The sequence below is a fragment of the Pelodiscus sinensis genome, chromosome 15 (genome assembly GCF_049634645.1).
Source record: "Pelodiscus sinensis isolate JC-2024 chromosome 15, ASM4963464v1, whole genome shotgun sequence".
Taxonomy (NCBI): Eukaryota; Metazoa; Chordata; order Testudines; family Trionychidae; genus Pelodiscus; species Pelodiscus sinensis.
Genome location: NC_134725.1, coordinates 9,784,179 through 9,796,863, shown reverse-complemented (window position 1 = coordinate 9,796,863; position 12,685 = coordinate 9,784,179). Strand labels below are relative to the sequence as shown.

At 46.4% G+C, this 12,685-nt stretch overlaps 1 protein-coding gene across 1 annotated transcript in view; it reads left to right on the top strand.

Moving 5' to 3' along the window:
- Positions 1-246: 246 nt before the first annotated feature.
- Positions 247-12,685, top strand: part of TMEM233 (transmembrane protein 233) — a 38,925-nt gene continuing 26,486 nt past the window's right edge. The window contains exon 1 of the mRNA XM_075898137.1: positions 247-793. Coding sequence (XP_075754252.1) covers positions 611-793 — 183 coding nt within the window. The 5' untranslated portion in view covers positions 247-610. The remainder of the gene's footprint in view (positions 794-12,685) is intronic.

Sequence of the window (12,685 nt, the reverse complement as noted above, 5' to 3'; positions counted from 1 at the left end):
AGTAAGGGGTGCCTAGACGGTGCCCGGCTGCTCCACCCATGTGCCCACCTCCGCTCGCTGGCAGGCTGGAGACGGGTTATATTTCTGTCTCCCTGGCAGCTGGCACCGGGCACCGAAAGCTCCCAGCCGCCAGAGCCGCCGCAGGCAGCGGGGCGCGGTGACTTCGCCTCTCCAGCGCTCACTCTGCTGGCACGGGGGACCCGGGCTGCCCCCAACGCGCCCCGGGCTCAGCGCGCGGCTCTCTTGCCCCAGCCCTGCGCTGGGGAGCGGGAGGGGGGGGGTCCCTCACCTGGACTCCCCTCGGGGCGGACTCAGGACAGCGGCACCCGCTGGGGCAGCCCTGCCCAAGCGCCCTGCGAGGGAGGCGCGCAGGCTGGGTCTGGGGCGAAGGAGGCGCCGGCGGCGCAGCGCGGTGGCTTCTCCGACGGGCTTTTTTGGCTCCGGTCCCTGCGGCAGGGGGCGGAGGAGGAGAGATGAGGGGTGAGGTCACGGCTCCCCTGAGCCCTGCGCTGGGATTTCTGCCCCTCCAGCCCGGCTCGCCGCGCAGAGAGCGGAGCCTTTCGCCGACTTGCGCCCCCCCTGCGCCCCCAGCCTCCGGTGCCTGCTGCCCATGTCGGACCTCGCCGCCAACTCAGACAGCAAGCGGGCGCTGGACAGCGGCCCCGAGACCCGGCTGCAGGATGAGCTGCCGCGGGACGAACCCATGCCCAAGAACTACCTGGCCCTCACCATCTTCTCCTGCTTCTGCCCCGCGTACCCCATCAACATCGTGGCCTTCGTCTTCTCCATCATGGTGAGTGGCCGGCAGAGCCCCCCCGGCAGAGGCAGCAGCCTCCTCCTGCTCCCCCCGTTTTCCCCCCCAAGCCAGCCCCATCCCGCAGCCGCTCGCTGCCTGCTCGGCTCCTGAATGAGCCTCGGTTTGCAGCCTGGACGCTCGGGTCTTCCCCGAGCTCTAACTTGACCCCTTGCTCGGGGCGCCGGATGGAACGTGGAAGACAGCTGGGCTGTTCCCCCAGACTTCCCTTCGCCTATGCGCCTTTCCCCACTGGGGCCCCTATTTCAGTGTCCATTGCAACCCTTCCCTCCATGAAACAGCGTTCCCCGCTCTCCTGCGGTACAGCAAGGAGCCTGGGCTTCCCATCTCACCCCCCACCTCCGCAAACTTAGGCGAACTCTGCAGCTGGCTCCCTAGCTGTCAAGGGCATGCTCCAACTCAGGAGAGCTCAGATTTGGCTCTGAAGGTTGCTGATCGGACCCATCTCAGGTACAGAGGGAATTCCAAACACCGCAACATGCCGCCCCCCTCCCCTTCCTCCTCTCAATTCACCTGGACGCCTACCCAAGGGTTTTGGTGGTTTTGTTTCCTTTTTAATTTATTTTGCTCTCCCCTGTCCCGAAACCTGGGAAAAGGCAATAATGTTCTGGATCAAGTCAGCCTTTGCCTTTAAAACTTCCTCTCAAACATTACTTCTTTAAAACCGCTGCAGAGGGCAAAGTAGGTGAGCACAGACATGCATGCCCCTCTGTGTGGCCTGACAGCTGCCTCCTTGCAGTACCGTATGGCCTGTATGTTCCTGAGCTGTGGGACCAAAGAAGGAGCCAGTCTTTCCTTTCCATTAAAGTATTATACTCTGCTTGGGGCAATCGCATAAAGAACTTTGAATGTCAGGACAGAGACCTAGAACTGGACTCTAAAGTCAGTGGGGAGCCAAGGAGATGGAGAGCAAAGCAATGGGTTAATAAGCAGAAGGGCTATTGTGTTGGGTGGGATATGTGCTTTTATTCCTAGATTAATGCATGGAATCCATTGTAATCACAGTGTACACACTTGGAGGTCAAAAATGAATGAATCTCCACAGCCTGATCTCCATAGCCCAATTGCATCCATTGGGATGAGGTACATCTTTGGGCCAGTCACAGGTGAAAGTGCGTGATTTTTTGACACCATGCCTTTTTGGGCAGCCAGCAGTAATGAGATGCCAGAAGGAGTCCAGAGCTACAGCCTAATTTGACATTTTGAGGGCAGATGCTCTTGATAAGTGGGGGTTACGCACTAGCAAGTCAGATTCTTCTAAACTGCCCCCCTTGTCCTACCAGCATCCTTGTGATCCTAATTTTACTCAGGACAGGTCAGATTTTATCCAGCTGCTTTGTGTCCAGTCAGACACTGATATCAGCAAGGCTGGGAGGAAGCTGGTTCCTAGTGCTGATTGCAGTTGATATAAAGGAGACGGAGATATCTTCACTCTTAAGGAAGCTGTAATATTAAATGTCCAATTCTGAATTCTGAAGCATTTTTCTTCCTTCATTGTTGTTGGCACTCTACTAAGAATACAGGTCCTGATTCAGTAAGGTACCGGAGAATGTTTACTTTTGAGATGTCCCATTGGCATCCATGGCACTGTTTGCTGGCTTAATGTTAGGCATGTGTTTAAGCACCTTACGGAGCCAAAACCATTAAGGAAATAATAGTCCCAGTGGCATCAGTGTCCCAACTTCATGCTATCCTGCCAAATAAGCATTTAGCAGACATAAAACATGGAGGCAAAGGCGATTCAAATAAACTCTTCCATGTTCTGTTACCTTGGTCACAAAGTTTTATTCTGATTGACTTTGTCTGTTAAACCAACTAATTCAGTATTGCAGCCATGTATGCTTTGTGTGTGACACTGACCTTTCAAAGCAGCTTTCTGATTGGCAAAGGAACAGCTGTGTTTTTTCTTCAGACAGTCACATTTTATAGATGTGTGATTTTTGCCATAAATATGGACTTTTCTGGTTGCCTGAAACTAATTTTATTTGCTACAATAATATACAAAACAGTAATGAGTTTGAATTCTCTGACTATAACTCATGGAAATGAATGCATGGATGACACTCAAACACAAAGGGCTGATTTTGCAAAACCCCTGTTCTTGCAACCCTTGCAGAAACTTACTACAGAGAGTAGTCTTTTAGCAGTGCAAGAAGCCCCTTTACTTGGGTCTACATAGGTAAAAATTACTTGACTGGTTAATATCTCTAAAAAGATATGTGATCAGTAATCTTCATATGTTTAATGAAACTGAGAGGACATAAAATATTTTTTGCCAATGAAGCTACAAAGCTCAGTAAAAATGTAAACCTTTTCTTATACAGGTACTCACAAGATTACATATGTACAAGGTGTATCAAATCACACTAATTTAAACTAATAAAAATCACATTTTGATTCTTAAATTTGATAATTAAAGTAGATTTTCCAAGATGGTCTTGAGTACCAAGTCTTTCAGAGATGAAAGGCATTTGCTGTAGTCATATTTCACCAGTTAGATATTTTCTGTTTTTGACAAGCTATGCCACCTCTCCATAATCTCCTTCTTGATTAAGAAGGCCTATGTGACATCCCTTATTTCTGTGGATGTTCTGGGTATTCTATAAATATAAAATAATAATTCACTGTGCTGGTTCATGAATATGTTTGATATAAGCTGACATTGTGCATTCGCTAAAGTCAATGTGTACCTGCAAAGAGATGAATGTGGCTCATTGACTCCCACGGTGATCAGGGCTGGCCCTACCATGAGACAAACTGAGGCAGCTGCCTCAGGCGCCAGACTGGGGGGAGCGCCACTAGGACCCAGAGTGTAGAAAATTGTGTCTGCTGCTGTTAGTTCTCCTTGGGTAGCTGCTGTTAGTTCTCCTTTATTTGGGTAGGCAGCAGAGCAGTACCATGAGAGGAGTAGAACAGGAAGAAGGCAGAATTAAGACCTTTCAAAGTTTTGGCCCAAGCGAGGGGATATGGGGGCGTCATTTGAGCTCCCCACCTCAGGTGCCAAAATGTTGTGGGACAGCCCTGATGGAGATCTTGGCAGCATGCTTCACCCTTTATGGAGATACTCTCACCCACGTCCAGTTTAAGATCAAGCAGGCTTTTGTAGGCAGGCTCAAATATATTTCTCCATGGGATATGTAAAGACAAGTTGTGGGAAGGACACTTCCTGAAGCGGGGGTGGGGAAAAGCCCTTTGATATTGCCTGAAAAACTGTTGTCATCACATTATCAGCAGCCAGAACCTCTCCTTTTCCACAAAGATATCCTGCCCTGTCCATGCTTTTTTTGACAGAGCTCCACAGAACTTTAATTCCCAGTACCACCCTACACAACCAGCTGCCACATTCTGCATCGGACCCTGTGATGCTTGCACTGTCACCTCTCCTGGAATTGAGTGCCTGTATCTCACAAACCTTTCTCAGCATCCCCAAGGATTTGCATTCATCTCTATGTGGTGTGTTGTTGTTTTCATAGAAAAAGCCCAACTATGCACACAGCAGGGCTAACCAAATAGTGTGCTACCTCAGAAAAGACGTCAGAGCAGCTATCGTAGGAGATATATAAAATGTACACTCACTTTCAGAACCTATAATGGGCCTGATCCTGATCCCATCAAAACCAGTGTCCCTTCCTTCTGGGGCACCAGGCATTGGACACTGTTGGCAGATAGGAGACTGGGCTGGATGGACCTTTGGTCTGACCCAGTATAGACATTCTGATATTAATAGCAAAACTCCTACTAACTTCCAAGGGAGCAGGACTGGGTCCAGTTAGCCCAGTATCTATTTGTCTTGTCCCTCTGATGTGCTTCTGTGATACTGATGACCAGAATACCGTCTACATCAAAAGTATCATCTAACCTGAGTCTGAGGAGGAGCCACCGTTTTCCAACGTACATCGCCAAAGAGCAACGGTAATTTGTCAGCAGTCCCCATCAGGTGCCTCCTCTCCCGTCTCCAGCATCTTTTGCCCACCAGCAGCCCCACCGATCAGCACCTCCTCTTCCTTCCCCACGCCTCCTGCCCAGTGTGGTCAGCTGTGTTGTGGCCCTGAGGAGGCTCTGTGGGGGAGGGCAGGAGCTACAGGTTGGCCACTCATTGTTGGGGAGGGATAGCTCAGTGGTTTGAGCATTGGCCTAATAAACCCCAGGTGGTGAGTTCCTATCTTAAGGGGACTATTTAGGGAGCTGAGGCAAATCTGTCAGGGATGGTACTTAGACCTGCCAAAAAGGTAGGGGACTGGATTCAATGATTTCTCAAGGTCCCTTCTAGTTCTATGAGATAGATATAGCCATATATTATTATAACCCATCACCAGAACTAAATGACAAATGTATTCTCTTTCTTCTGCTCTCTCACATGTTATCCTCTGTACGTTGCATGTACTACAATAGATTCCTGTTCCTCTTTTCCCCATCCTTCCGCTGACCTATCCCCACCTCCTTTCTCACCACTGGGGGCTCCAATCTGATCCATTTTACATCCTATATCCTTGAGTATTTCTGAATGGTCCTGTGCACCCCTTCTAGGATTTTTTCTCTCCTCCTCATTCCTTGTCTCCTTGCTAGAACTCATTGCTACGTGGGGGTCAGTGAATCCCAGAAAATGCGGCGATGGCTCTACAAGGCTGGCATCACTGTCTTTAGGATAAGCTGTAAAACTAAGATCCCGCTCACGCGAGGTCATAAAAGGTTGCTTGGCATTTTGTTTGCACGAGGAGAAGAGAATACTTGATTCCTTGAGCTTGGGTCAGACTCCTTTAGGGATTTATGCTGACGATCACCTGATCCAAAGGGGCCATTTTGTGCCTGGCTCTGCTCCCACTGCAGTCACTGAGGAATCGCCAAATGACTTCCACAGGCCTAAAGTTGGGCCCTTTATGGTGCCCCTCGTTGGCCATTGCTGGTGACTCCTCTTCCGTGCTTTTGTTTTCGTGGCCAGAGGGGCCACGTGGCAACCTCTGTGTCATTTGACATTTGCAGGGGCATCTCAAGAGCTATTTCTCATCTCCTCGTAGCTTCTAAGGGCAGACTGCAGGCCGCAGAACCTCACGGCGCCCCTCCCACCTCTCCAACACACACTCTTGTAATAGACGCGTCACCTCTGGCTGAATTACTGAAGACCTCAAGTCATGATTTAAGGATTTCAAGTTGTAGTGGCGCTCTGCTGGGGGCTGATGTTACTGATTGGACATGATGCATCCTTCTAACAGGGTCGGAAGCTGACCCTCATTCAGGAGCGGTCCTAGACTAGCTGCCAGCAATTGGTGCCCTAGGTGAACCATGCAATCGGCGCCCCCACCTCCAAACCCCTCAATGATATTGTGCCACCATTTGGCGCCCCATTTAACTTGGTGCCCTAGGTGACCGCCTAGTTCGCCTATATGGACGGGCCACTCCTGCCTTCATTCTCCAGCACATCAGGCTCATAATGGCAACTGTTTGGACTCCAGGTCCAGCATTGCTGCAGCTGACTGGGTCTTGTCTGCTTGTATGTTGCTTTTCTTGAGCAGAGGGATTGTGGGAGGTCTACAAAGGAAGTGGGAGTGTGAAAGCAAAAGGATGGAACTTGCTGACTGAAGCTGTTCTTTCCCCACCTCAGTGTTTTTAAAGCGCTGTTAGAGGCATTTGTTCTGATCTGTGGTGTGAGGCGGGTTCACTAGCATTTCCTTGCATGTGAAGTTATCCCCTTTAGAAGGTATGACGTAGTGGGGGGTACCTTGCTGGTTGCTATGCTGGGCAGTGGGTTGTGAGTGACCTCCACTGGCTGCTGGCTGCAGCACGACCCAACAGGGCAGGGGATGAGTCATTATGCAAGGGGGCTAAGAACCTGTCTGACCAGTTATCTCCCAGGGAGTGGAACAATGGGAAGAAGGGGAGTGGAGCCCTGGGTGGGGGCAGGGCTGGATGTGAGTTAGTTAGTTTCTGTCTGGGAGCATGGAGGAGACAGCCTAGGGAAAGGGGCTGGAATTTAGGGGTCCAGTCTCCCCCATCTCAAGGGGGGCTGAGGCATCCTAGGCCTGCCCTGGAACCAGATTACATCTGTGCTGTGCTGTATCCTAGAGAAGCAATCAACTCCCTCTATTCTACTGGCTGGTGGCATCTGTCCATGCCATTACGGGGGTGCAGGAGACGGGAAAACCCCAACGCGTCATCACAGAAGGCTTTTTTGGGGAACATCAAAATGACATTTTGTTTAAAAAGTAGCCAATTATGCACTACAGCACCTAGGGTCTGGTGTAAGTGGAGAGGGAGGGGTTGTTACTTTAATTTAAATATCTAACTATGCTTGGCAGCTGTATTGAAGCACTACTGCTGTTAGCGATACCCACCAGAGATGTTTTTCTAAAACCATGTAAGCAGTCTATCCCTGGGAACACCAAAGTGAAAGGATGCGGGAAAAATGTACCTGTTCCCTGTAGCAGAGAGCAGCTTACTCATGTCTGTGTACCCTGCCCAGGTTGCTAATATATGACAGGATTATGGAAAGGAGATGAAGCCAGATCTCCTCTCATTCCCTAACCATGTCTGCTCCCTCCCTACCCATGTGTTGATGGTTGGTAGCATTGGGCAAGTGTGTTTTGCTAGCTTCTTCTCAGCAAGGAGTCACAATCTGAGCAGAACAACACAGGGAAGCCTCACTTTCTTGCAAAGTCAAAGGAGGGCTCTGACGATGTGGCTTATAGAGAGCACAGACTGTCAGTTGTACCCACGAAAGCTCATGACACTATCCACATGTTTTGTTCGTCTTTAAGGTGCTGCCAGACTATTTGTTGTTTCTTAAGTTTTTCCAGTTACAGACTAACTCGGCTACCCCTCTGATGTCTTCAAGTCAGCCAGCTGAAGCTGTGAAGATTCTTAAGGATAGCAGGGAGGTTTTTAAGGTATTTGCCATTGATAAAACACCAAGGATTCTCTAGTTCATTTTACTTTGCCAGGATCAGTCAGGTTTCAGCCTAAGGAACTGGGAACATGCACTATACAATGGAAATTATTATGAGAAAAAACGACTTTTAATGAATTAAAACTATAGGGCCCAGTCCAGCTACTTTCTACACCCGTGAGTGCAGGCTGGCTGGTTGCAGAACAGAAGAACCCCTGTTGTATACATAAATGAATAGAGCTGCTAACACCAGTGGGGCTGCTGGCTTGCAGGACCACGCCTCTAATTCACTTGTAACTTCAAAGAAAGGAGGAATTTGAAAGATTTCTTATGAAGTTAGATTGAAAGTGGCTGTGATTTGCTATTGAAGCTAGATAAAGACAAAAAGGTTAAACACAATAGACATATTACCCTAGTCATAATGGTTAGCCCAAGAAATAAGATTGGAGTTGGGTTGGTTTAGTTCTTTAACAGGTGAAAATGAGAACTAAGGGTCTGATTCATAGCCCTTTGAAGTCAGTGAAAAGACTCATATTGATTTCTGTGGGCTTTAGATTTATCCTTCCCATCTGTCCATTATATCCTGGAAGGATATCCATTTAATGCTGTTTAATGTAAGTCTCCTGACAAAAGAAGCTCTCTGCTGGTGGGTTTTCTTAAATCTGGAGCTTCTCTTACTGCTAATTGCCTCCTCCTCACCCATGGATTTTTATTAAAATAAAATTATTCAAGTAGCATTACTTACTTAAGTATGCAGTGGGAATTATTTATCTATCCAGTGCCCATTCAGATTACTTTGAACCTCTTCTTCGTGCTTGCAAAATACATTAGGACAGCTCCGTAGAATTGCAACATGTAGCACCCTGCATTGCCAAAAACTTCACTCCAGCCTGCTAGAAGTAACAAACAACTTTAAGAGCAGGATGAAGTTTATATTTCATTTTATTCTTTACCTAATGACTGGAAGATAGCTAATGTGATGCCAATATTTAGAAAGGGCTCTAGAGGTGATCCTGGCAATTACAGACTGGTAAGTCTAACTTCAGTACCGGGCAATAGACATAGTTGAAACTATTGTAGTTGAAACTATAGTAAAGAATAAAATTGTCAGACACATAGATTAACCTAATTTTGGGGGGAAAAGTCAACATGGATTCTGTAAAGGGAAATCATGTCTTACTAATCCAGGTAGAGCTTTTTGAGGGGGTCAACAAACATGTGGACAAGGGGGATACAGTGGATAGAGCATACTTAGATTTCCAGAAAGCCTTTGACAAGGTATCTCACCAAAGGCTCTTAAGTAAAGTTAGTTGTCATGAGACAAGAGGGAAGGTCCTTTCATGGGCTGATAATTGGTTAAAAGACAGGAAACAAAGGGAAAGAATAAATGGAAAGTTTTCAGAGTGGAGAGAAGTAACTAGTGAGGTCCCCCAAGGGTCCATACTGGGACCAACTCTATTTAACCAATTTATAAATGATCTGGAGAAAGGGGTAAACAGTGAGGTGGCAACATTTGCAGATGATACTAAACTGCTCAAGATAGTTAAGAAGAAAGCAGACTGTGAAAAGCATCAAAAGAATCTCACAAAATAAGGTGATGGGGCAACAAAACGGCAAATTAATTTTAATGCTGATCAATGCAAAGTAATACACATTGGAAAAAACTATTCCAACTGCAAATACAAAATGACGGGACTAAATTTAGCTATAACCACACAGGAGAGAGATCTTGGAGTCATTGTGAATAGTTCTCTGAAAACATCCACTCAGTGTGCAGCAGCAGTCACAAAAGCAAACAGAATGTTAAGAATCATTAAACAAGGGATAGAGAATAAGACAGAGAATATCTTATTGCCTTTATATAAAACCATGGTATGTCCACATCTTGAATACTGCAAACAGATGTGGAAACCTCTTCATACCAATGTTGTTTGCTTATATTCATCCTTTGTTACTTGACCTAGTTTCCACTTTTTATACTACTCCTTTTTGATTTTTAGATCATGTAAGGTCTCCTGGTTGATCCAAGGTAGTCTCCTGCAATACTTTTATCTTTGCTATGCAGCAGAATAGTTTGCGTTTTGGCCCTTAATAATGTCCCTTTAAAAAACTGCTATCTCTCTTCAGTTGTTTTTCTTCTTAGTCTTGCTTCCCATGGGACCTTACTTACCAGTTCTGAGCTTACTAAAATCTGCCTTCCTGAAATCCATTGTCTATTTTGCTGTTCTCCCTTCTACCATTCCTTAGAATCATGAACTCTATGATTTCATGATCACTTCCACCCAAGCTGCCTTCCACTTTCAAATTTTCAACCAGTCCCTCCTTATTTGTTAAAATCAAATCAGGAACAGCTTCCCCACTAGTAGTTTTTTCAACCTTCTAAAATAAAAACATTGTCTCCAATGCAATCCAAGAACGTATTAGATAGTCTGTGCCCTGCTCGTAGAATAGTGATAGAAACTTAGCCGTGTTAGTCTGGTGTTCACTTTTTTTTTAATTGTATCCTTTGGTATATATGGTTGTGCCAATTTTCTTCCACTATTTGATCTGAGGAAGTGGGTCTGGCCCACGAAAGCTCATCATCTAATAAACCATCTTGTTAGTCTTTAAAGTGCTACATAGTCCTGGTTTTTGTGCCCTGCTGTGTTAGTTTTCCAACAGATGTCTGGATAGTTGAAGTCCCCCATCACCACCAAATCCTGCGCTTTGGAAGATTTTGATAATTGTTTTAAAAAAGTCTCGCCCACCTTTTCTGCCTAGGTAGGTCATCTAGGTAGGTGGAAATGGATGACAAGAGAGGGATTACTTAATGATTACCTGTTCAGTTTACTCCCTCTTGGGCATCTGGCATTGGCTACTATGGCTGTGTCCAGACTCAGGGGTTTTTTCGGGAAAAGTAGCCTTTTTCCGAAAAAACTTCCCCTGCGTCCAGACTCAAGCTGCGTTCTTTCGAAATTAAATCGAAAGAACGCGGCTTTTCTTTCGATGGCGGTAATCCTCATTTCACGAGGAAGAACGCCTTCTTTCGAAAGTTCCTCTTTCGAAAGAAGGCGTTCTTCAATATAAATAGGGCTTCTTCGAAAGAGAGCATCCAGACTCACTGGATGCTTTCTTTCGAAAAAGCAAGCCGCTTTTTCGAAAGTTCAACGTGCAGTCTAGACGCTCTCTTTCGAAAGAGGCTCTTTCAAAAGTATCTTTCGAAAGAGCCTCTTTCGAAAGAGGCTTGCAGTCTAGACATAGCCTATCAGAAAAGACCTTCGGTCTGTCCTAATATGGCCGTTCTTAAGTTCTTTTATTTTCCCTTCAAAATCAGAGCCTTTCTTGGAAGCAGCCAACAGAATTCAAGTTGAAAATTTTAATAATAATAACCATTGTCTTTTAATTATGGTTTTCAATTCAGTAACATCTGAAGACATTAAGACATCTAAGACATTTACCCTTGTAAAGTAAGTAAGTGAACATCATTAGACTCATGTTGCAGATGGATACAAGATATAAAGGCTATGTCTACACTAACAGCTTCTTGCTCAAGAACAGCTGTTCTTGCGCAAAAACTTGCCGGGTGTCTACACTGCATGTGTGTTCTTGCACACATAAATTTACATTCAGCATTGGAAAACAGGGCTTCTTCCAGAAGAATTATTCCTCTCCCCACGAGGAATAAGCCCTCTTGCACAAGAGCTCTTGCACAAGAGGGCAGTGTAGACAGGCAACATGAATTTCTTGCACAAGAAACCCCTATGGCTAGAATGGCCATCAGAGCTTTCTTGCGCAAGAGAGCATCCACACTGCCATAGATGCTCTTGTGCAAAAGCACATCTCTTGCGCAAAAGCACATGGCAGTGTAGACGTGCTCTTGTGGAAGACTTTTTGCGCAAGAACTCTTCCGCAAAGCAGCTCTTGCACAAGAAGCTGCCAGTGTAGACGTAGCCAAAGTGATTTACCTAAGGGCAGTCTCAAAGTCATTGATAGAGACCAAAATAGAATCCAACACCCCTGGGTTCCAGTCCTTTGCTCCAAACCCAGAGGTTTCTTTTCCATGTAAACTGCTTTTAATTTAGCCTCAAGAATGTAATTTCAGTGAACCTGAGTGAGTTTTTTTTATAACACAAAGGAGTGACAAAGTTAGTTCCTTGTTTCATTCTGCCACCCCCTAGCCCTAACCCTAACCCTCGCCCGCCATCCTTGTAAATAGCATAGCAAGTCAAACTCTGTGTCCTCTGCTCATGCAGATAGTTCTGGTGACATCATCAGAATAACTGTTTTGAATAGGTAAGCTAGAGTTGAACCAACATGACATAACAGAGAGACTCGCAGCAGAATGCCAAACAGGAGACCCCTCTGCTAGTTTAACAACAGCCAGACTTGCCCCAATTCCCCATTTGGCCACAATAGCTGAGTCTCAGGATACATCACTGCTTTTCTGCCAGATTGATCCATTTTGTGTTCGTGGAAGGCAAGTTATCAGCGTGCCATAGCTCATCTCTCACCAGCTGTTTCCAAAGTGATTTCCATATATTCAGTTTGACTCTTGCTCTTGTGGAATGCAGAGTGGGTGTCCAGCTATTGCTAGAACAGATGAGAACTTTTAAAGCGGTTGGAAAAATTAATCCACTCTTGGGCTATGTCAACACTTGCAGCTTCTTGCGCAATATAGCCGTTCTTGCGCAAGAATCTGCAGAGCGTCCACACTACCTGCCAGCTCTTGCGCAAGGAAATTGACAGTATGGCGTGGTAAGAGAGGGCTTCTTGCGCAAGCACTATGCTCTTTTTTATCAGGTGTAAGCCCCCTTGCGCATGAGCTCTTGTGCAAGAGAGCAGTGTGGATGCTCGGCAGGGATTTCTTGTGCAAGAAAGTTCTATGGCTAAAATGGCCATCAGAGCTTTCTTGTGCAAGAGAGCGTCCACACTGGCATGGGCGCTCTTGCGCAAAAGCACTGCTCGCACATGGCAGTGTGGATGTGTTCTTGCACAAGAACCCTTGCACAAGA